This window comes from Rutidosis leptorrhynchoides, chromosome 3, assembly GCF_046630445.1.
Source record: "Rutidosis leptorrhynchoides isolate AG116_Rl617_1_P2 chromosome 3, CSIRO_AGI_Rlap_v1, whole genome shotgun sequence".
NCBI classification, from domain to species: Eukaryota; Viridiplantae; Streptophyta; class Magnoliopsida; order Asterales; family Asteraceae; genus Rutidosis; species Rutidosis leptorrhynchoides.
Window position 1 is genome coordinate 383,165,864 of NC_092335.1, and position 26,619 is coordinate 383,192,482.

Sequence of the window (26,619 nt, forward strand, 5' to 3'; positions counted from 1 at the left end):
GAAGGGGTATTCTTTATAATAAAGTTTATTCGAATGAAAAATTGAAGTTGATTTGCTGGAGTTGTGACAAAATTGGCTAATTTGAAAAAGGAATTGCAAAGTTATTTTCGGTAATAACAGCGCCAAAGGTCTAACGACCTGTCCTAATCCATCTGGACGAATACATTACATTTGGTTACATCGCGAGGTACTTGACCTCTATATGATACATTTTACAAACATTGCATTCGTTTTGAAAAGACAAACTTTCCTTACATCAAAATTTGACAGCATGCATACCATTTCATAATATATCCAACTATAATTGACTTAATAATAATCTTGATGAACTCAACGACTCGAATGCAACGTCTTTTGAAATATGTCATGAATGACTCCAAGTAATATCTCTAAAATGAGCAAATGCACAGCGGGAGATTTCTTTCATACCTAAGAATAAACATGCTTTAAAGTGTCAACCAAAAGGTTGGTGAGTTCAATATTTTAACATAAATAATCATTTCCATCATTTTAATAGACCACAAGATTTTCATTTCTATTTCTCATAAATATACGTCCCATGCATAGAGACAAAAATATCATTCATATGGATTGAACACCTGGTAACCGACATTAACAAGATGCATATAGAATATCCCCATCATTCCGGGACACCCATCGGACATGATAAAATCGAAGTACTAAAGCATTCCAAATTCCAGAATGGGGCTTGTTGGGCCCGATAGATCTATCTTTAGGATTCGCGTCAATTTTGGGGTCTGTTCCCAAATTCTTAGGCTACCAAGCTAAAGGGGCATATTCGGCTTCGATCATTCAACCATATAATGTAGTTTCGATTACTTGTGTCTATTTCGTAAAACATTTATAAAAGCGCATGTATTCTCAGTCCCAAAAATATATATTGCAAATGCATTTAAAAAGGGAGTAATGAAACTCACTATACTGTATTTTGTAGTAAAAATACATATGACGACATTGAACAAATGCAGGGTTGGCCTCGGATTCACGAACCTATATCATTTATATGTATATTAACACACATATTTGTAATTGAACAAATTTATATATATATTATTATTAATTGTTATTTTAGTAAATTATATGTCTTATTAATAATATAATTAACTATATTTAACTTATATACTTTAGGTAAATAATTAGAATTTACTATAAAAATATTAAATTGGTTATGTCATTTAGTTATGTTATATGTATTAAATGAATTTTTATATATTTAATATTTATTTGATAAAATAATAATACAAAGTTGTATCTTTATATAATAATAATAATAATGATCAAATTAATAATAATAACGATGATAATTCTAATAATAATAGTAATGATAATAATAATATTACTAAAAATAATGATACTTTATAATAATAAAAATAATGATAATGATATTGTTAATGATAAAAATAATAATAAAAATAATGATAATTCCAATAATAATAATGATAATTTTTAAATAAAATGTTAATTTTAATAATAATAATAATAATTATAATAAAAATAATAATTTTTAATAATAATGATATTAATAAAAATAATGATTTTAATCATAAAGATACTACCAATAATAACCTTTATAATAATACTTAATAATAATTAATAATACTTATAATAATAATAATAATAATAATAACAAATTTACTACTAATGATACTAATAATAATGATAATAATAATACTTAATAATAATACTATTAATTATGCTAATAATCATATTACTAATATTGGTGATAATAATAATTAACTTAATAACAACAACAATTAATAATAAAAATAACAATAAAAATAATAATACTAGAAACTACCTTTAAAAGCTTTTTCTTAAAAAAAAAAAGCCCCAGACAAGGCTCGATCCCACGACCTCTTGTCTAACACAAACACCCCACAACCATTCCATCCATCTGTGTTTATCTAAATAATTCTATAACCAAATATATATCCCGTTCCAGTTTATCTCTTCATCATTCTTTTTCGTTTAACATAACACTCGGCCCACCAGGAAACATATATTATCTCGGCCCAAAATAAAGAACACGGCCCTAAACAAATTCGTGGGTTGTCTATGGGTTCAAACTAAATCGAATAGCAGGCTAATAGCATTTTGGGTTTTCAGTGTTAGCGTAATTAAAAAAGAAAGCATCGTCATTATCATTATCTATATTATTTAATCATCACCATTCAATCTGTAAACCCCGCCATTATATATCCTCATCATCAACTAATATCACACGTCGACATCATCAATTTACAATCGTCTTCATCGTTCCACTTCTTCACAGCTTCATTATTATCAATGAATCATCATCATTAATTAATATTACGATCATCACGATATCATCATCATAGTTCACCATCATTAAAGTTTACATCGTATTAGGAATAGAAAGAACGTACAGCAGCAGCCGGATAATCACTTTACATCGTCTTCCATCTTCATCGTTATCACTTATGAATCATTACTTCTTATCATCATTCTATTCGTTCACTGTACAGGAGTAGGAATTGAATAAAACAGAAACGTAACTGTAGCAGAAAAGGGAAGTTGTAGGTGGTTTTTGGTGTGTGGATTAGACTAAACCGAAAGACAAAATATTACGGTGGTGGTAACAACAAGAAACAAGCTGAGCAGCAGCGTAAACGTATATGTAGCAGTAACATCAATTAATTTAATTTGAAGGTAATTAGTGACGGTTTTGAAGTTAAATAAAAGTGGTGGTGGGTTTATGAGGTGGTAGTTGATTGTATGATCAAGGTTGGTGATCAATGAAGATCAAGTGATCGGTGTTTGGTTGTTTTGCTCTTGAACCGGAATAGAAACATACAAATTTTCACAGGTGGGTTGTAGTTGTTGATGGTGGTGGATTGTGGTGATGTAAGGTGGTGAACCATGGTCTCGGTGGTGGTCATTGGTGCCGGAGATTGTGGTGGTAGCCAGTGGTTGCAAAAGGAAAAGAATCAAGGATGGTGGGTTATATTTAAGTCTATTTAAGTCTGTATGTATATATATAATTTAGATAGATTTGGTAATCAACAAAAATAGTAATTTAAATTTAATAATAATAATATAATTATAATATAATAATAATAGTTTGAAATCAGTGAATGAAGTGAATTGAAACGAATCAATCTTCCACAGTATCCTACAGTTTAGCAGCCTCAGTTTCAACTTATTCTACCGACAGTTTTCACGGGCTGTGTATCGTACGAAATTAGTGGCGGATAAAAGTGTTCAGAAAAATCCCATATTTTTAAATTAAATTTATTTATTTATTTTGGTAATTATGGTATAAAATTCGATCCTTAAATTGTTAAATAAAAATTACATCAACTGTCCCTCTCAATTATGGGTAAAATATAAAAAGTGTTAAAACTTAACAAATAATTCCTAAATACATTTATAATAAGCTTAAAATTTATAGAACTCATTTTCGTATCACCGTTTATTTTAAAATCATATAAGTTTGAATTTAACTTACTTAATATCAATCGAAACATCAAACGAGTATTACAATCATTTAATATTTATTTTTAATATACTTTATTTATATATAGAGATATATTCTAAATAATAATTATTATAATATCTTATTTTTATTTTATTAATTTTTAATAACAACAACATATAATACTTCAAATTACATTTTGAATTATTATTTATATATACATACACACATATCTATTTACAATTAATTGTTCGTGAATTGTCGAGAGCAGTCGAAGGTCAATTGAATATATGAATCAGTTCAAACTTTTTGAGACTCAACCTAACAGACTTTGCTTATCGTGTCGAAATCATATAAAGATCAAGTTTAAATTTGGTCGGAAATTTTCGGGTCGTCACAATAGGAGCTAGCACAGATACTTGTTAAACGTTTACTCAGGTTCCGAGTGTTTTCAGGAATCGTGAAAGGTTTGAACGCAGATTGTAATCGTCAAGATACAAATGAGGTTTAAGATGAAATCAAGTGGCAAACTTGAAAAAGTTTTTAGTTTCATATGTTATAATCAATATTTTAATTCATTATAATTGTCCAACGTTATTAGTCCACAGTCGATAGTCCACAGTTAACAATTCAATAATTCATATATACTATTCTAATTAATTAATACGCATCGTGACCCGTGTACATGTCTCAGACTCGATCACAACTCAAATTATATATATTATTATAGAATCAACCTCAACCCTGTATAGCTAACTCGATCATTACTGCATATAGAGTGTCTATGGTTATTCCAAATAATATATATAGATGCGTCGATATGATATGCCAAAACCTTGTATACGTGTCCCGATATTTGAAGTGCGTAAAATAAATAACAGAAATTAAATGACGATAAATAAAATTGCGAGAATATAAATTGCGATAAATAAAATGTAACCAATTAGCTAGGAACAATTAGCGTGGATTCTTAACAAAGTTCTTCTCATAGTTAATTTGTTTGTTTCTAACAAATTTTATTTTGTCCAATGTTTTTCTTCATTATGCCACTTGTTGGATTCCGATAAGTCAAAATCCAAATATGAAATTGAATAAAAATGGTTATTCTGTGGTGAACGAATTCGTATATCTGTGGATGTAAGTAAGATAGTAAATAACTGTTGAATCAGATTCGAAGAATGTACCGTGTAACTGATTAATGTGCAATCTAAATATTCCTCGGGTATTACCTACCCGTTAAAATATTTTCACCATTAACGGTTTGTACAAAAGAATTTTTTTTTATTACAATCTTAATGAAAACATATATACATATATATTTTCTTCAGATGCAATCATGGATTTAATGAGTTAATATGATATTAATCTCATTTGATTTATCGTTAGAACTAGAATACATAATCTCTAAAACATTAGAGATTACTTAATCGCCATGAAGAACGACGGTAATTGATGTAGAACGATACGTAGAACGATGATTATAATCGAGGTACGGAATGAGATGTTGAGGCGTGTGATGTTGAAACTTGGGTTGTTGGTGGTACTGGTGTTGCCGGTGCTGTTGCTGAAGCTAGTAGGTTTTGCACCACGTTTTCCAAATTGATTACTCGAGCGCGAAGTTCGTTGACTTCTTCAATTACTCCGGGATGATTGTCGGTAAGGACGAGCGAATGAATAAGGTTTAGATTTTAGATAGAATATAATCGTGGCGAGATATTCGGGAAATGAGAGTGAAAATGGTGTTTCGGATTGGTTCACCAGTGAATGCTTCAAGTTCTTCACCCATCGGACAATATGGTGGATGAAAGGGATCGCTTCTTCTTGTATCCAATGATTAAGTAGACTACGAACCCATCCGATGAATTGATGATGGCTGATTGGTTGATTCATTCTGGTGACGCTGCTTTCCGGAGCTTAGGTGAACATCCATGTCGGAATAGCCGTCGGGTTCTGAAGAATTTGAACTAGTGACGAGTTCCATTTCGTACGACTGAGTAAAGGATTTTAGATAAGAAATAGATTATAGGATGTAGATTAGTACCCTGCAATACATAATTTACATATGCATATATAATACTAAAATCCCATAAGTTATGGAGGAATCTACGGAAGCTGTCAGGCAAAGGTAACAATAGCAGATACCCTAAGATATGAATTTATCTATACACTGTCTATGCAATAGAGGCAGTAAGACATGTCTAGACTAAGAATGATAAGCAGGTAATTTCCTAAGGATGATAAGCAGATGATTTCCGACTAGAAATGATAAGCAAAACTTTTGACATGCAGACACGGTCGAAGTCCAGATCCACTAATGCATCTAAACAACTATCAGTTAGACACACTAATGCAAGACCTGGTTCGCTAAGACCACCGCTCTGATACCAACTGTCGTGCCCCATCCTAATCCATTCGGACGATGTCCACATCGATTATAAACGATTCACAATAGTTGATTACATCGCGAGGTACTTGACCTCTATATGATACATTTTATAAACATTGCATTCGTTTTTAAAAGACAAACTTTCTTTACATCGAAAGTTGACGGCAAGCATACTATTTCATAATACCTCCAACTATAACTGACTTAATAATAATCTTGATGAACTTGACCACTCGAATGCAACGTCTTTTGAAATATGTCATGAATGACTCCAAGTAATATCTCTAATATGAGCAAATGCACAGCGAAAGATTTCTTTCATACCTGAGAATAAACATGCTTTCAAGTGTCAACCAAAAGGTTGGTGAGTTCATAAGTTTATCATAAAACCAAAAAAAATTCATCATTTTGATAGACCACAAGATTTAAATCCTGCATGGTACAAATGGGCCCGAATCCTATACCCACCTGTAATGTACATGCGATATCTTTTAAATACAGTACACCTATCTCGTGTACAAAATCATCTTTCATAAATCTTAGTAACCGTACACATATCTTGTGCACAAAAATAACATACACATAACCTGTATATAAAATCATTCTCTCGATACATAACATTCACTTTTCATTTCTTTCATAGCTTGGCTTGGTAACCGACCTTAATATATAATGCGCATAATAATATCCCCAAAACAGAACATCTCGTCTGTATAATAATCATATAAACTTCGAAGTACTAAACACCACGCCCACTAGCCCTTCCGTCTAGTGAACATTCTGGGTGGGGGTGTTAAACCCGGTAGCTACCTTTAGGATTCGCGTCAATTAGGCGTGCACTAATTCTCAAAATTAGTGATGTTCCTTAATTCTTAGGTTACCAAGCAATAATAATCAGGGAAAAAATATTCATATCAATTGTGGCAATTATCACGTCCACATAATTCAATGGTGGCAATTATCACGTCCACATAATTCATTCGAGGAATGTTTTGCTTGTGTCTATCTCGTCAAACATTTATAAAAGCATTTCATGTATTCGCAGTTCAAAATGCATTTCAAAAGCATTTAATAAAGCAGTTGTAAAAGTAGCGCATGTATTCTCAGTCCCAAAATTGTAAAGAGTAAAAGGGAATCAAATGAACTCACTATTCAATATTTTGTAGTAAAAATATTCATACGACGAAACTGAACAATGCAGGATTGGCCTCGGATTCACGAACCTATATCATTTGTATTCTCATTAATATATATAAGCGTATTTGAACAATTAATTATATTATTATTAGTGATAATTTTTATATTAATAATTTATATACTTTATTATATATTCATTTTGTATATTTAAGTAAAGTGTTTATATATTTAAGTTGTGGTTATTATACATATTTTTATTTACTTAATCTTTTGTTTACAAAATATTAGTTATATTAATACTAAAGTAATATTAATAATAATAAAAATGATAATAGTTATACTACTTAATATTACTAATTGAGATACTAATGGTTATGATTTCATTAGTGATAAAAATAATGATATTAATAATAATATACTTATAAAAATGGTTCTAACCTTTATAAAGTGATAATAATACTAATATTTATGAAAATAATAATAGTTTGTATTATTTTCACAATAATAATAATAATAATAATAATAAATACTACAATAATAATATTACCTACTAATACTGAACTATAATAGTAATAATAATAGTAATAGCAATAATAATACTAATAATAATAATAATCATTTTCATGTATTAATAACAATAATACTAATGATAATTATAATAACCAAAATCGTAATAATAATAATAATAATAATAATAATAATAATAATAATAATAATAATAATAATAATAATAATAATAATAATAATAATAATAATAATAATAATACTTATTATGCTCTAATGTTATTACTTAATAATAACTAATTGTTAATAATAATCATCATTTTAATTGTATAATAACAACAATAAGTAATAATAACATTAATAATAATAATAATAAAAATAATAACAAAAATAATGATTTTTGGTATGTAAACTACCTTAGAACGCTTTTTAAAAAAAAAAAACTGCCACTCGCTGGGCTCGAACCCGAAACCTCTCGCTCATCGCCACTCCCCTTAACCATTCCTCTGTTCTGTTTATCTGAGATTAAAACCATTCTATTTATTCTTAACCCGTATTATTTATTTTCTTTTCTTCTTCAATTAACACAATCGACCAAACCAAAATATTAACTAGCTTTAAATCTCGAATTAGATCAAAAATTGAAACAGAAGTGTCCTTTAATGAATGACTCAATTAATTTAAAACACAAAATAAAAAAAATGATAACGAGCTGTTTAAAAAAAACGATGAAACTCCAAGTCGATTTTGAATCTAGAGACTGTTTCAGAGCAAGATTTCAACATGAATTACGCCTTAAATTACCTATAGAAACCTTCGAAATTATCAATTGAACTTAAAATATTAACACAGCTTCAAATTTTAAGAAAATGGTTCGTTTGACTTTTTGTTTCAAATCTTTTGACTCCCAAATTCATATTCGATTCTGTAATTTAGGATTTGAATGTTTACAGAAACTTTTCAAACGAGATTCCTAACAATTCTGCAATTCCAGATTTTAACAATTCATTCGATTTTGAGTTTTAAAAAAAAAAAATACAAAACAGAGGTATAACGAGCTGTTGAGAGAAAAAAATATAAAAATAAAATAATTTAGTTTGATTCAGTGAATTGGTGTACTCTCAAATGATAATTGACGGTGATGAAAAAAAACGCTTGAATGGGTTATGTATAATACGTGAGTGATTTGGTTGTTTAATAACAAAGAAACTTGACAAATTGATTCAATCAGGAATAGTGTTTAATAAATAAAAAATATAACATGATACTGATTTATAACTGAATTTGTTTGCTTGTAGTATGGAGTCATCCTTACTGAATCAGATTGGAGACAGAATCCTCACTTTAAAATACTTTGATTGATACATGTAACAATATGGTACGACTTTGTTTTGGTTTTTATAGTTTAAATATTAATAACAAATAATTGTATTATTAATAATAATAATTATATTTATTATTAATAATTGTATTATTAATAATAATAATTATATTTATATTAATAATAAATAATAATGATACTAATAAAAATGATGATAATTTTATTATTAATATTAATAAAAATAAAATGTATTATTTTCTAATAAATATTGATAATAATAACACTAATAATAATTAATCATAATAATAATAAATAATAATATTAATAACAATAATAACTATAAAAATGATAATAGTAATAATATTCATAATACCAATAATAATACTATTTATAATAATATTAATATGTTAATAATATTAATAATAATACTATACTAGTTTGCACAATCAAATTTCATATTTGCATCATATTATTAACAATATTGATATTTATTTTAATAATAATGAGAGTAATAATATTATCATAACAACTATATTTTAATTTGTTTTAATATATATATATATATATATATATATATATATATATATATATATATATATATATATATATATATATATATATATATATATATATATATATATCTGTAGATATATATGTATTATTACTTAGGTAATACTTAATAATCATATATAATAATTTTTTATTACTATTTATTATTTATATATTTTATATATAATACAATATTTTTAATTTTACATAGAAATCATATATATTTATATTTAACTTCATTTTAAATTACCCTTAATTATTTTGTATCTTATTTTACATATTTGAATCTAATGTTTAATTTTTACATTTGATAATTTCAGATTATTATATATATACTTACATTTACATAATATATATACATAATTATTTACAAACAATTGTTCGTGAATCGTCGGGAATAGTCAAGGTCAAATGATTACATGAATATTATTTCCAAAACTTTTGAGACTCCACATTACAGACTTTGCTTATCATGTCGAATTCATTTAAATAAGTTTAAATTTGGTCGAAAATTTCCGGGTCGTCACACCATTGGTCATTTACACCAAATTTTTCGAGAATCTACTTCAAACTCCTGAAACTGACATGCACAATCACCCTAGACGTCATACTTACAATGACATCACACCTTCACAATGTCACATCCGTCACCTACAAGGTAGACTCTCCGAATTTCTACATACGCCTCTGAGACTAGACATACGCCACCGTGCTCGATCAGTCATATTTGTCAGTCGATCCCATTCGACCTCCCGCTCAAAATAACAGTTAATCGCTAACAAACCTTTGCTCACTCTCATGGAGAAGAGTGACCAATCTGACACAACGAATCCCTCACCCGTATTAACAACGCGTTATCATCAACCATGACCTAACAGAGTCAGTTGCCTCCTCGCCAATCATCCTAATCCATCGAGAACTTAAGAGCAACAAGATTCACCCGTCTTGTAGGATCGTCATACACAAAATGCATCTCCGCTTCAGGATTGTGCATAGCAAATGACAATAAAGTTCATTCGCCCTTCTTCTCTTTACATGAAGTATTACCACAACTCTCAAACTCAACTTTCTCCACTATCAAGTAGTTCTTTTCGATCTTTCTCCATTCCTATCCCTACTGCTTCCAGGGGTCTCTCACTGGTACCCTAAGCAGAACATGAATACACCTTCGTCGGAGTCGAACATCACACTAGCAGGTATAAAAGGGCACATGTCGCAGTGTCATACAGACTCCCACTACCATCTACCGAGACTTGAAGCTCGGTCTTTAGGGTTCCATACACCCGATTTTACCCTTCACGCCACATCGTGTCCGGAACTCATAACTACCCGAGAAACTCTACGGTTCATTAATTCACAAATCCTAGTGAGCACACATTTCTCACAACCCACTAAGGCCATGCGATATAGCCCAACTAAAGCCCTTAATCAACATTAAAGAGATGCTTGGGAATACCAAGTCTTACATTTTTCTGCACCCCGATACAACATCAATACAGGGGAAATTCCTTAAGGAACGCTACCCGATAACCCCGCAAACATACTAGCGTAATCCATCGTCATAAAGGTCTCACTCTTATGAGTTTAGTGACCCAATGACTCTCCGATACACCAACACCAAAAGAAGACTCACAACTAGAATCGCGACATGATTCTCTAGCCACACACTCTATTGGGCCGTAGCCCATACTAAAATCACAAGACTTGTTACATCCCATTACGGGATTCAAGTCTCTACCAGGCACCCGTGTCAGTCATCCTAGTTACGGTAGAATACCATAATCATATGATCACGATCACACGCCCTCTACTTAGGGTGGCTATAAACTTACCAATCTCGCGAGTCCACCTACTTGCCTTAGGTAAATATTTTCACCGTAACTCTACTCAACCTACAACGCACCCAATGTGACACCAGACACATCACCCTAGACCACCGCACTCTAGGAACCATTAGATTACTCCGAAATTTCTCCGAACACAACGTCAGTCTACTTAATCTAAAATACGTGCTTCTCGACATGTATCTCTTGTTTCCCTATGCCCTTAAGAACGGGCATTATCTACGAATTTCTCTCAATTGATGTCCACCGTTCTCAACACACAAACCCATAAGGGTAAGGGAGAGTCCTTACAAGACTCTACCTATCGACTCATTACTACTCTTTCGGTTCACAACCTATCTTCATCAATTGGATTCCACTCCCAAGAATTTTATAGGATCCAATGATCCTCTAATACATTATCTCTCAAAATCATTTCAATCAAGGAATCACTATGTGATTTTATACTCATCCCACCAATCCTAACCATGTCACGTTCCTCCGTTTGATACTCAATATATCGTGCTCGTGTGACAAGATACACGATTGTAATAATGTTGATCAGGCATTACAACAAACATGTACTTTATCGCCTTCACATGACATAAGAAGTACTTTACGTGGAGTAAGGTGACATTCACGCAATACTTTACACAATTCAACTCATATAGTTTTACATTCGCAATTACATGCATACCAATTCATTTAAATAATCATCACATAATAATGCTAGTTACTTACTTATATCCCAAAGGCATTAAGCTTCTATCAAGACACATAAAATACAACAAGTTCGGGTCATACCATCAAACACGGCCCCACAAAATTTCACATAATATGTCATTCCTACCGTTCAAGTCTAGGAACCTCTACTCTACAAGCAACTATCTAGATCCCTTAAACCATGCTCTGATACCACTTGAAACGACCTCGACCCATATCCCGAGAAACGACAATTTTTTTTTGAAGATCAGGTGCAGCGCACCTACTCTAGGTGCGGCGCACCAGCTGGTGTGACCTCAGTTCCAGCCCTTTTACAATATTTTTACCCGATTCCAAGACTCACTTCGACACCTGTTGTTTAACCAAAACACATTTCATTTCAAATATATTCAAGCCTACTCCTTCAACAAGTTTACATATTTAGTATTAAACCGACCCATTATCACATCATGTGGCAAACTTTTGACCCAATTGACAAAATGACAACAAGTTCATGAGCATGGTCTTCGGGATATACCTATCCTACCCAAAAGCAATTACACAAAAGCAATAAGCATTCACATCAAGCAAATCAAGCATTTCCACATCACAAGCATACATTTGCATCATCTAGCTAATAATCTAGCTTACCACTCCCTTATCCGCAAGCAAACCTATAAAATGGTTAAACAACAACGAGTAAGCCAAACGCTTAGTGAACACAACAAATATATATATGTGTATGCATACCGTCAACCACAATCAAATTCATCTCGTACATCAACCAATGATAACTCATGTCATCCCGAGGTTTGACCATATCATCATGATACAAACCCCCCTCAGCATCCCAGATGCCGGCTCCAGAAGTGCCACGTACCGAACACTAATATAGAGACTTCCACTATTACATCAAAGTGCCAATTTGGACACTCTAGTGTGCCCTGAACCGAGCACACCTAGAGGGCCCACCTGCATCCCGGATGCATGACCTCAAACTCAACGCATAACGTTAAGTAGGTAACCATTGTCCCAAGGACTCCTCCACAATCAAACAATATACCCGGCGTCCCGGACGCCCTAAACGCATACACATACATATACATATTTCTTGTACTCACCTTGGTTGAGAGATTATCAATACAAAGCACAATTAAGCAATAAGTCTATGCAAGACTTTGAACTTCAGCAAAGCACGATCCTTAGTCAAATTCCAAGCAATTAACCTAGCATACAAGCATACTCATATACACATCACAACATAATCATCTATGTCTTTAACATTCTGGGATTTATCATTAAACCCTCAATCTCATCGCTAAACATAGATTGATTAATCTCAAGACTTATAACCATAAGTCATCCCAATTTACAAAACTCAATTTGACAATTTTAGTTACTAAACTCACTTTAACACACAAAACCCATTTTGACGAAACACAAGACTTATGTCTTCAATCCTTACCAAATCCAAAATCTCAATTACCAAATGTTCATCAAAGTAACATTCAAGCATATTACAAACCTCCTCATATGACTTTAGATTATACAAAATTAACAAGTCTAGCTACAACTCTACTAGACCCCTAAATCACAATTTTGACACCCACTTTAACAAAAACCAAGACTTATATACATAAGTCTTTCAACACAATTTCATCAACTCAAAACTTTTATAACTTATATAATCACTTACACCTAGACAACATGGTAAAATCAGTTTCTTGACTTAATCAACACATCATCATTTACTAATTTAAATTTTGACTAGTTCATCCTCTTTAAAATCCCCAGTTTCTTGACCCCTAAATCACCATTTTGACACCTACTTTAACCAAAACCAAGACTTATTTTCATAAGTCTTTCAACAAAATTTCAAATTAGGGTTTCAAGGAATCAAAACCCTTAATTTCCACAATAATAACACTATCTTACAATATAAATTCAAGTTTTAAGGATAATTAGTTCATACCTTTAATTAGGGTTAGAAACCCCCAATTTAACATAAAAGATGTGAAGAAAAGATGAAGAAACAAAACTTCATATGATACTAGCAAGTGTTAGTGATGTAGATAATACTCCTAGATCAAGTTGCATGCTAGAGATTCAAGAGTTTAGGACTTCTTCTCCAAAAATCGCCACTCTCCCTCTCACACACTTGTACTCTTAATTTTTTTCTGCACAAAGAGAACTATGGGGGTGTTTTGGTTGTTTTATTAAACAAGATATTAGCCAAAATTACTATTTTACGTATGCCCAATTAGAACTTAACATTACTAGTCCTTTTCTAACCAAAGTTAGTTAACTAATAACCATTAAATGATACCTCAAAATAATTGGGGTGTTTCACCATATCGGACATAAGATTGAAGCCTTTAAACACTGTTATAAAATTCAGTCAATTGACCGACTAGTGAGTAGTGACTTAACAATTTTGCATAAAAGTATGTTGATTTTGATTCTAAGTTACCTAAAAGTACTTGACCTAAACTAGACTTTATTCAATACATCAGAAGACTTTCAAATGAGATACAAGGTAACCATATAATCAAAACAGCACAATGAGAGCGTTATTTACAAGAACCCTAAAACGTAATGTAACAATCTATGACATATATAAACTACTAACTTTAGCTTGTTTTCACGCCACATGTCGTAAATTGTTGTCTCAAATGAAATAATTACAAAGTTAGCATTGTCTTCTTCGTAGCTATGGATCATGTCATTACTATGTTGAAAAAGGGCACAATATCTTTTAAATTCATCACATTTTCCAAATGCAGACTAAAGATTATATCAAGAAACCAAAACCACAAATAAAAAACTATATACAAACAATAACTAGTAGAAGATGTCAAGTGGAAGATTTTACTGCTTACACGTACTTACTTCCGTACTTCGAGTATGTTAATGTGCAAGAATTTAATACAATGCAAAGTTTGCAATTCTAGACTTTAAAGGTGTTAGCAATGCATAGGCCTCTCATAAGTTGGAGGCAGAGAAGGGCAGTTTTCATTCATGTTAGCATACGGCTCTAACGTATTGTACAACGGTAGTTCCATACGATACTTACCAAGAATTTGGCAAAACGGGAGCTTATTATCACCATTGTTGCACCATGTGGGAAGCCGTGTCTGGTTATTCTCAAAGATTTTGAGCATATAAGCATCACGAATCTGTAACGCAGAAATGAACTAGCTTTAAATTTTGAAATGGATGCAAATTCTATTTTCACACAAAAATCCATTGAAATGGCATAAAGAGACAGATTTTGGACTCTAAATTTAAAATAATTTCAGTTAAGGTAATCTTCTATAGGCTTTTGACCATCAATATAAGAAGAAAAAAGGTCGACAGGATCAAATCAAAGTTACCGACATATGAGATGCCATGTGTGATCAAATACGTCATTACTATACCTGGCAATTGAGACCCAAAAAAAAACAAAAAAATGGGTCTAATGGGTCAAAGTTTTGGACCCATTGGGTCTTGTGAACACTAACGAAAATTATAAGAGTGGGTCCAATCTCGACCCATTTTAAGCAAAATAAAAAAAAGTAAAGAGTCCAATAACACCCGTTGAAAACCCGCACCGCACCCCAATTAGCCCATACCAAATCAAATTAAAATATGGTTTTGATACCAACTCAAAAGTTACTATAGGACTTATAAGAAGTACAAGTATAGATTCTTACAGTGAATTCAGTTACTTGAATAGAATCTGCAACAGGGCCAAAAACACCAGCAGCTTTATACATTTGAAGAATGAAAGCAACACAAGTTGTAGATTTGCCATCACTATACACCCATTCATCATTCTCAGGAATTGTAAGCAATTCATCAAAAGACATGCCTCTTTTTTCCGTCTCCTCTAAAATTTTGTACAAGTCCAAACCCTAAAGGTAAAGGTGGTAAGACGGGTGGGTTGAATAGTGGGTCAAAACTGGCTCGGTATGAAAAGGGTCATTTTTTTGAAAACGATTATATATATATGATTTCAGAAGTTTATAATTTCAAGATTAACCTTTTTAAAGAATATTAAAATAATTTTTGTGAGGTTACAGTTACCTCTGTACCAAGACGCATATTCAAAGCTTCATTCCACATATTGGCAGCATATGCAGGCTGCAGTCTAGTCCACATAGACATGACAGAAATCACCTGCAATGTTTTTCATCACTTAAATATCTGCGAGGGAAGCTAAAATATAGTATAAATACATGCTCAAAAGTATAGATGCGAAGATGGGCAGGTTTGCTTTGAAAAAAACTATTGTAGCAATTTAAAATATAAAAACAATATTATGACATAAATATTCTGAACGTGAGAATAGAATGAGGTAGAACGTTGTATGATTGTATCCAGTCAAAATAGATTTTGGGTGACTTCAACTTGTTTAACCCGTTCAATTCTGGCAAAATTCACTGATATGACATATTTCAGATAAATTAAAGATTATTATAACGATGGCCCATAGGATTGTCATTAATGTGATAAAAGAGTTGTACATAGCGGTTATATTGACTATAAAGTGACCATTATTTTAATGCACAACACTTTTATGCATTTTCACGACAACTCTAAGTTATGTTAGAAAAACCTTAATTCATTGTAAACAAATATTAACAGAAAATATCACCTATTGAGAAATGTGTATCACAAAATTGTTATTATTATAAGAATCAAAACAGGGTAAATAAGTACCAAGTGACCCACTCGTCGATATGGGCTGCATTTGCTACCTCTAATAAATATTAAATAAACATACCAAGTGAGCATCAATAGGTGGCGGAAAATTGTCACCAAGAGTGTCGATCCAACTAAAAATCATGTTATGATAGCCGTAAGGCTTGCCCGACATGCTCCGAGCGTACTCCCATGCTGCAGTGTTGTTCCACTTTGCACGTATCTCGGGATGTAAAGGCAACAAAGCTATTTGTGGGTTAGATTCGTCCTTAAGGGCTAAATCCCACCATTCATCCCACGGAATTACAACAATTATTTCTTCTCCCTACAATAACACCAAATTCCAACATAAAGATTGAATGTTACTAAAAATAGCTTTTCCAAAAAAGCATATTCAGTTGAAATTCAGTATATGCTAACACTTGATAGGTATTGCGGGTGCTTGAATTTGTGATTATCTGGAAATGGTGACTTATAATCGCATAACTAACTTTTAGTGCTGAAATAAGCGGATTCAGCTTTCAATTTTTTACGAATCCAAGTATCTAACAATCAATCTTGGATAACAGTTGGCAATGTTGGAAAATTCGCGAGACTGAAATGAGTCGATCAGGACTTTGAATCGACTAGTCGGTTGAGTCGGGCGTTGACTAACGTTGACTTTTATTTATGCATATGTTTAACATATATATTATACGTTAATATATCAAAACATATATATTTCAAACATATGTATGGGGCACAATCTGATTACAAGAAATATAAAAAATTGACCTAACTTTAACTTTGAACAACCTTGAATTTGACAGATATTGACCGTCTCGGACCCGACTTTGACTGACTATGGCCTACTAGACTTTTTAGAGCTGACCGACTAATTAGATGTTTTTGGGTGAAACGAGATGGGATAGTCACCAAACCGACTAGTCGGCCGAGAAGGACGCCATTATTCAACGTCACACACACACTTTCAAAATACATTAGGTGCCCCTAGACACACCATATTTCTTTACATCGTTAAGATTACTAAGGCCGCGTGTCAAATTGTGCAAAATCATTATACAAACGCCTTTACCTTTTCATTTTCGTGTCCTGATTCTCCAACCCAAAGATTGCCGAGGTCATCCTTCATACAAACGGCTGTATGACCAGCGAACGCACCCGTAACCCACTTCTCCAAAGTTTCGAAACCACCCCATCGTCCACGGATCTTTGACACGGCTAGAAAATCACCAGAGTGGACTTCACTTGGATCGATGGTTGCACGCCATGGTTTGGGCCGTGTCTCAAAAGTAGCACCCATGTGATTCTTTAGAAAAGCAAGGTTTGCATCTTGACCAAATTTCGTATTGGAAAATAAAGGCATGACATCAACCAAAGAACGCAACGTTCCTAACATTCCAGAAGGCATCAGAAACACAGATAGCCCGTGTTGCTTAACCTACATATAGAAAATAAAAGATGATTAAGTCAATCGCCCTAAAAGTATAGGACATGTTTTCATACAAAAATAAATGGGCTGGGCCGGGTTATTTTGACCTGCACATATTTTTGTAAAAGAAACTTGTGTATAATTTTTGTATTGCTTACGTTTACACAAATCAGAATCTTTAAACAAAACGATGTATGAGGTTGCATCATCATGTGGTCATTATAAACAAACTGTGAGTAACTTTTGACCATATTGACCCATTTCCCTTTTGAACAAATATCCCGTTTTGACTCATTCAATAGTAAATGGGTCCAAAATAATGCCTCTAAACACCACCACGAATACAAAAAGATTAAAAATCTGCAATAATGGTGGCCGTACATATTCCAACTCTGCAGGTTCCTCCCAAGAATCAATCTTAAGAGTATGATCACGTGCTACAAAGTAGTAGTCCCATGTAATCCTATAAGGCGTAGCGAAAACATAGAGATCCACGCAAGCCCAACTCTGAGCTTCTTCCGTCTATATATTAATAACAACAAAAAAGCACAGTTTTAAAAATCTACAATTAATTCTAATAAGAATAAGAATCATATTCAACAAGAAAATTTCTCTTTCTCCATCTATTCTGGCAATATAAAAACAAAACATAAACATAATCATGACTATAAATTTCATACAAAATTTCTAACCAACTGAATCAAACTGTATACATACTTGCATATAACTAAAATAAACCTTACATAAATTTTTTCACTAACAAAAAAAAAAAAAAATAAAAAAAAATAAATTGCTATACTATGGGATAAACATCAAAAGTTAGGTAATGTCGCCTGCGAGCAATTCACGAACGTTGATACATATGTACGGTACCGTCTAATCAAGTCGAGCCGATTGAAGTACCGAAGTGATGAGGTGAGTCAAAACGTGCTCAAAACTAGTACTACTATTGATATTTAAGGATTGGTAATCAAGTGACAACTAACAGAGCTCTAAAGTATCGAATAAAGCGAAAACTACTAACGAAGTAATGATAATTCTCAAAAATGTTTGATGTAGGTAATGTAAGGGAATCCCACTCGTTAAAAGGACTTGTCTTTCAAAGAAAAAAAAGGGCTGTAAACTCAACTCTACTAAAAAAGTAACTTGGACCAAGTTACTTGGTACAATTCCCAACGTACGTAACCAAAATTCCGGGTTTTTATCTTACCTTTTTGTTGATTAAATTTAACTATTTAATAACTGTTCTTCCAATCTTTAATGTGCCGAGCTTACATTTCCAACCTCGAGCCTTTTAAAAACTTCAGTTACCTTTTTCTGAAAATTTACCATTTATTATTCGACCTCAAACTCATAAATAAAGACTCAATTAGAGTTTCAAGCTTCTAATATTGTTACAATCATTTCGACTACAATCCAACTAAGTTGTTCATTGCACACATAACCATCCATACACTATATGAACAGTACATAAAATTAGGTCTATCTATTTGCTCCCAACTTAAGCACTAATAATGGAATAACAATCACAAAAACCTAAAATTAAAATAGTAACATATATCAAATGAATTAATTAAGTAGTATAAGTTATACAAAGTACAAGAAATTAGTCTCTAATTTGGCTCCTAAGTTTACACCTAATCTAATAACAATTTTAAATATAAATCAAGTTAAACATAATTACAAATAAAATCAAATAAATTAAACTGACCTTGAGGTAAATCATACCACCACCTAAACCACGATCATCATCACCAACAATAAACTCCATACGAGCTTCGTTACCACGAAAACACGCACCGTTCCACGCAATCGAACCGTTATTAGGCGAAATCGTTCCGACAAACGACGGCAATAAATCAACGGCTTTACCGAAACTATTCATAACTGGCCATGAAATTTGATGCGGTAAAGCAGGTAATACATCGTCGACTTTGAACGGTAATTTGAAGGCACAAATTATTGGTACTTTTGTTAAACCTAATGATAATAGTGAAATACAGAACAGTGTGTATAAGTTCATTGTTTGATGATGAAATTGGTGGACCGGTAAAGTGTTTTAGCGGCGATTCATTGATTAATTATTGAATTGAAGTGGTTTTGGAGTGAAATTTGGGTGATGAGATTGATGAGGACGATGAGTTTAGCGATGGAGTCAATGTTTGGAATGTGTCGTGGGTGTTTGGATGTTTGGGCAATTAATTGTTGAATTTGATTAATGGCGAGTGTTAGGGGGAGTCTTGTGAATTTGTAAAATACCAATCAAATTATTTACATTTACATTTACATAATAATAATAATAATAATAATAATTTTTATTTTTACAAAAAACGAAAACTTTATAATTGAATCTTTTTTCAAAATGAGAAAAGAAAAACAAAATACAAGATACAAAAAACAAATACGGAAAGAACTTAGAACAACAACAACAACAGCAACAATACTCAATCCCGCACATGCAAGGTATGAGAGAGGTGAGATGTAGACAATCTTTCCTCCACCGTAGATAAAAGAGAGAAGTCGTTTCTTTACCAACGGGTTTTCAGTTGAGCTAACAAGGTCTCCATTTAACCTAAATGGGTCGCCAGTTGGATAACTGGGTTGCAATTAGCGTTGTGCATTCCGCAATTAGCCTTGCGCATACCCGTATGCGTTCTGACTTGAAGTTCAGTAAATGCACTCTATTGGGGTTCCTTAGACTTGTAATAGTCCCACGTAACCCCTAAATAACTCTTCAACGGTCCTTGCAATTGTATTTGAAGTATTGTGTGATTAGGGTTTTGTATATGTTTCAGTGTGTGTAAGTCTTGGAACTCCTTGATCATTGTACAGGTATCTTGGAGGCCTCTATATTATTGTTATACCTTCATTAAGACTTCTTAATTGAGTGATTCCAAGGCCGGATAGTCTTCTTGAGTTCTGGAACTGAGCTTCCCGGCTGAATCCTGAATCAGGGTTTTCGAAAACCCTAATTGCTGGTTTTCCTTTGTTTCTTCATTTAAGCTTAGTGGATCAATACTATAATGTTTATTATTTTATTTAATGAGTACTTTGATCCCTTAAATAGGTTAAGTAGGTAGTCACTACCTCTTGCAAATAAAATACAATGATCAAACGGTTAAAAACCCTATTTTGGATAAGTTTTAGACATTTCAGCATTTTACACCCATAATAACAAGCAGACTGTGATTTGAAACCCATTTCGACATCATCGGCTGGTGGTGGGGACTCATCATTAGAAGTGATCCATCCGGTGGAAATAGCAAACATATCTACCTGTCCAGAAAAGATCGGTAGGTCGGTCAATTTTGAAGGTAACGCTCTCCCCATGTGATCGCAAGATCAAGATTTGATTGTACACATTAATGACAGTCCTAGCCGTGTTCAGGAAAGATCTTCCTAATACTATCGGGGTATGTAAGTCTTCCTTAATATCCATCACTATGAAATCCGTAGGATACAAGAATTTGTCGACTTTCACTAAAACGTTGTCAACTATGCCCTTAAGATATCGAATTGTGTGATCGGCAAGTTGGATTGTCATTTTGGTTGGTAATAAGTCTCCTAGCTCTAATCTCTTGTAGAGAGAATAGGGAATTAGGTTGATACATTCTCCTAAATCTGCTAGTGCATGAATGGTTCCAGATTGGTAGATTGAATATGGAAAAATGAATCGGCCCGTGTCTCCTAATTTCTTCGGTAGAGAGTTTCTGAGCAATGCCGAGCATTCTTCACTCAGTGAAATTTTGTTGGAATCTGGTATCCTTTCCTTTGTAGAGAGAAGCCTTCGAATGTATCTCTTCTGGTTGGAAACTTTGGACATGGTGTCCAGGAATCTTCCGTCAAGTTTGTAGGCATCAAGCTTGGATGGTTCTTCCAATAGCCTTCCGGGATAAGGTACACAAACTGGAGTTTGCGCGGGCAGCTTCTGAGTATATGTCGATTTGTTCTTGAGTCTAGCTGACCTTCTCCGTGGTTCTTCTTTTAGGGATTATGGAATCCATTTGCTTAGCTTCCTCTATGTGGGGATTTTGGATAATATTACTAGGTAATCTTCCTTGTGGTCGGGTTTCAAGGCGTTGTGATAACTGTCCGAGCTGCATTTCTAGAATTTTGAGCAGAGCCAATTGGTTTCACATGAGTATCTCTGTCTATGTGACACCGCGTACAAAACCATCATGTACGAATCGTCAACAACAGATCCATTACACGGTATAATACTACATGCTGTTTTAAAACAAGTTTTTCATTCATGAAAGGATAACGTTTTACAAAAGATAACGTGACACAAAGGTCGTTACAAAGCCATTATTTAAAATAACATAAGTTGTGAATGCAGAATAAGAGTTCCATGATTGAGAAATCTCTAAGTAATGCAGGGGAAGTCTAACACAGCGAGTCTGTAACAGCAAGTCTAACAGTGGAAGCAACAACGTCTAAGCACCTGAGAAATACACGCTTAAAAGGTCAACACGAATGTTGGTGAGCTATAGTTTGTTTGTATTCAGTAATGTAATGTAGACCACGAGATTTCGTATTCAAAACAGTATGAAAAGTATATGCTTAACCGTGGGCACCCGGTAACTAACTTAACGTAATAATAATACTCCCTAAAAGTACACTTGGTGAGTGCGTATGTTCTCGAAGTATTAAACACCCGTTAAATGCTAGCGCGACTAGCCCGAGTGGGGATGTCAAACCCTATGGATCCATATCTAATATTCACGTTCACCGATTCAAAAACTAATGATTAAACGTTACCGTGTTAAGGGGAATCTTTGTGCCGTTATGTCACCCACACACATATAAAGTTTAAGTACTCGTGTCTAGTATGTAAAACATAAAAAGTTCATGTATTCTCAGTCCCAAAAATAGTAAAGTAAAAAGGGAAGCTATAACTCACAGTGAATAAGCAGTAAAAGTCGATATGAAAAGTATGCAAGTAGTAAGTCGGTCCGAAAGGTCGTCAACCTAAGTCAAAGGTCACTAAGTCAGTATATTGTCCCCAAAAGTTTAAAAGTGAATAAATTAAGTCTTAAGTATCATCATCTTCATCATCATTCGTAAAAGCTAAAGTAAGTTTTCAACAAGATCGAAACAAAAGGATGACTTAGAACAGCTGCTACGACCTCTATACAAAACGAAAAGACGTTTGGTCAGTGGCCAAGGCTCTGTATGTGAGTTCTCTAACCACTGTCCAATATTCAGATCTCAACTCGATGTCTCTTGACCGTGGCGACAGTTCAAGCGCGAGTATGTCAGAATTTTCAGCACGTCGTTATAACGGCGTAGTGACTTTCGGAACGCTATTAATCATAAACCGTATATCGGATTTAGGCGAGTCCTAAACGAAAAGTCATCTACTCGAAACGAACTATCTAAAAATCAATTTTCCAGAAGTCCTAGGAGTTTGATCAGACCCCGAAAAACAGCAAACAATTGCTCCGATGGGTTTCTTGGTGCTTGATGCTCATCACGGTTCTCATCCTTGATGCGTGTATGCTTCAAGTGTACAACTCTTTGATGTTTTAGCATTACTTTGACCAAGTTTCAACCATCAACACACAACTAAGAGTAAAAGCTAACATTCTACAAGTTTTGAACATCAAGGTTGCCTCTTTATTGCATAAACACAATAAAGCTTCAACCTTTGTTCTTTTTACACAAGTTTATGCATCTTCATCATATGAGATGATGAAGACTTGATCTTTATCATCACAAAAATCACAAAAAGGTTCCAAGTAAGTGAGATCTACAATGATAACTTAGATCTCAAGTATTAAGAAAACCCTAAGCTAGAAAGCTTGGATCTTTACAAGACTAATGAGACCATAAGCTAAAGATCTAAGATCTAGTAAAAGTAATAAGGCCATAAGCTAAAAAGCTAAGATCTTTAACAAAATAATGAAACTCTAAGCTAGAAAGCTTGGATCTTTAATGTTCTTGAAGATCCTTAAAGCAAAAGGCTAGATCTTCAAGTTACATGAAGATCATAAACACAAGTTTTGATCTTTTTAACAAAATAAAGGGATCATAAGCTAGAAAACTTAGATCCAACAAAGTAATGAAGATTCAAAGCTAGAAAGCTTGAATCTTTCATATTCTTGAAGGATTCAAATCAAAGTTTGAATCTTCAAGATATAACAAGATCAAGAAGCTAAAGAGCTTGATCCTTGCATGATGATGTTGATGTCGATGCTTTGAAGAAGAAAAGAAGAAGAAGAAAAATTAAAACTTGCACTTTTTAGAGTGAGAAAGACTAGAGAGAGAATTAGAGAGGAAGTGTGTGTAAAATGTGAATGAGATTAAGTGTGAAATGGGTGGAAATGGCTTGGTATATATAATGAAAGTGGTGGTGGTTGGCCGTGGGGTTTAGGGGGGACAAGGGGGACATCTTTTTGCTTTTTGGTTAGTGGTGGTCTAAAGGTGGTGCTTATGTTAGGATCCCATGCAACTTTTGTGTTTATGGTTAATAAAATGCTAGTATGTTCCCTCTTATAAATGGATTTTTGTCTTACATTTATATGGGTCATAAACTTATTAAAATTTGACTAATTAAATAGTCCATTAGCTAGAGTAGGGTGGGCTAAAGTCCAACAAGACTAACTAGTGAGCATAAGTAAATTACTAAGTGTAATTAAGCAACCAAAAACCCAAGTAATTGTTATTAGGAAATAACAATTAGTATTACGTAGTCGTAATATTTCAATTACAACAAAAGTTAAACGTGTACCAAAACACATAGCTCGTTCTCAACGTCAAGTGACACTAACGGTCGTAAAAGCATTCGGGGATCAAGTTAAGTAACTAAGTACTTAATGGCACATTGTATGGTATTAACGAAAGTAATTAATCATGAAATAAGATCCCATAATATAAGCCAACACAGTACGCACAAATACGCAGTTTTGCAGAAAGTAACAAGCACAGAAGTAAGTCAAAAAAGTCGGGTCATTACAGTCTAGTCTTATCTAGAAGTTGTTCTCTGATTTAGCTATTGTTGTCCTTAAATGAACTGAGTCAACTATCATCAGTCCGAGAGCATTGTTTGCTACTTTCGTAATTTGGGTGTTTGGAGAATTTTCCTCAGCTGGTGGTCCAGTGAATAGAAGTGGTTGATCGTAGGTCAGTTGAGATTGTTGGGGTGGATAAGGTGGGTAACGATAGTGAAAAGGCTGGTTGTTTCTTTGAAATTGGTTAACTTTAGGTTGTTGATTGAATCCGCGATTTGATTAACGAGCTGGGTATTGAGCGTAACAGACTGAACCGTTAGGATTCTCGTACTCAACTTGATATTCTTTAGTGGGTTGCGGGTTGGTATAGTTGATACAGGACTGAGCCTGGTTAACTTGCTGCGGTTGCATCTTCAATTCTCCGAGTTGTTTGGCAAGAGACTCCATCTTATCCATGAGGGATTTGATGGCCTCCATTTGATTATTAAGTTCGTACAATGGAGCAAATGATGAAGTTGTTTCATCACAGTTCCAGTCATGATGATGCATTGTCATGTTCTCGAGAAACTCCCATGCTTCGTCTATGGTTTGGTTCATCATATTTCCTTGAGCTGTTGTGTCGATCGCCGTCCTATGATTTACCGTAAGACCATTGTAGAAGGTACAGATTTGAGCTGAACGCTCTAGTTGGTGATTAGGGCATTTGTTCAACAGGGTTTTGAATCACTCTCATGAGGCGTAAAGAGATTCATCATAACTTGTTTAAAGTTAATGATGTCATTCTTAAGCTTGGTTTGTTTAGAAGGAGGGAAATATTTGGTTAGGAATTTAGTTACCATCTCCGTCCATGACGTGATGGAATCTTTTTCCAATCCTTCAACCATACTTGTGCATGATGAGTAAGAGAATAGAGGAACAAGTATAGCCAAACTATATCTTGTCCTATCTCTGGCTGTTTGTATGAGTTCGAAAGAGATATGAATTTATCAAGGTGAGAGTTAGGATCGTCATTCGGTAATCCGTGAAATTGACAGCCATTTTGGATGAGTTGTATAATGTGATGCTTTAACTCGAACGAGTGTCCTTAGATCTCTGGGAACTTGATCGGTCTCCTCGACCTTCAATCGAGGGTTTGGTGTTTTCTGCTAGAGTAACGCGTACCGCCATTCGATTTTTGATTCGTTCTTCTTTGCGTGCTCTAGAGATTATTATGTCTGGATCAAGTACGAATAACAACGGCCCTGGTCTAGATCGGGTTTGGGTCATACGCTGAGAATGCCCTCTAATTTTAAATGTACTAAGTTCCTAATTTAGTCTAAAGTAAACTAAAGCAATCTTAATCTAAGGTAATCTAAGGTAATCTGTGGTAATCTAAGGTAATTATCCTAAGTTTAGTTATGTTTTTGGTTCTTGCTACTGATTCTTTGGTATTTCGATAACGGAGCTTCGCACGAACTATTCAACAACCAAGTGGCCAAATCGACTACAGAGAGGCAAGATCTTTTTGGTTCCAATATAATTGGAGACTTTTTGGAAAATCCAACAACCAAGTCCGTGTATAATTGTCTTTTTTAGACACCACTAAATGCTTGCAAATAGGTTTGATAGAAGCAGTATTGTCTGATACCAGTTCCCCGGCAGCGGCGCCAAAAACTTACCTTACCTATGA

At 33.4% G+C, this 26,619-nt stretch overlaps 1 protein-coding gene across 1 annotated transcript; it reads right to left on the bottom strand.

Moving 5' to 3' along the window:
- Positions 1–14,687: 14,687 nt before the first annotated feature.
- On the bottom strand, positions 14,688–20,204 carry LOC139897671 (uncharacterized). Its single transcript, XM_071880366.1, has 7 exons — positions 19,709–20,204; positions 18,379–18,519; positions 17,641–18,006; positions 16,648–16,890; positions 15,948–16,040; positions 15,575–15,775; positions 14,688–15,055 (listed from the first exon to the last, which is right to left on the bottom strand). Exons 1-7 carry the CDS (start codon positions 20,018–20,020, stop codon positions 14,843–14,845), a joined length of 1,569 nt encoding a protein of 522 aa, XP_071736467.1. The 5' UTR covers positions 20,021–20,204; the 3' UTR covers positions 14,688–14,842.
- Between the last annotated feature and the right edge of the window lie 6,415 nt (positions 20,205–26,619).

Excerpts from the sequence above, each read along its gene's own strand:
- LOC139897671 (XM_071880366.1), bottom strand. The coding sequence starts at position 20,020 with ATGAACTTATACACACTGTTCTGTATTTCACTATTATCATTAGGTTTA. Across the intron at positions 16,041-16,647 it reads CACCTATTGATGCTCACTTG|GTGATTTCTGTCATGTCTAT; the intron begins GTATGTTTATTT and ends AAAACATTGCAG. Across the intron at positions 15,056-15,574 it reads TTCAAGTAACTGAATTCACT|ATTCGTGATGCTTATATGCT; the intron begins GTAAGAATCTAT and ends TCTGCGTTACAG.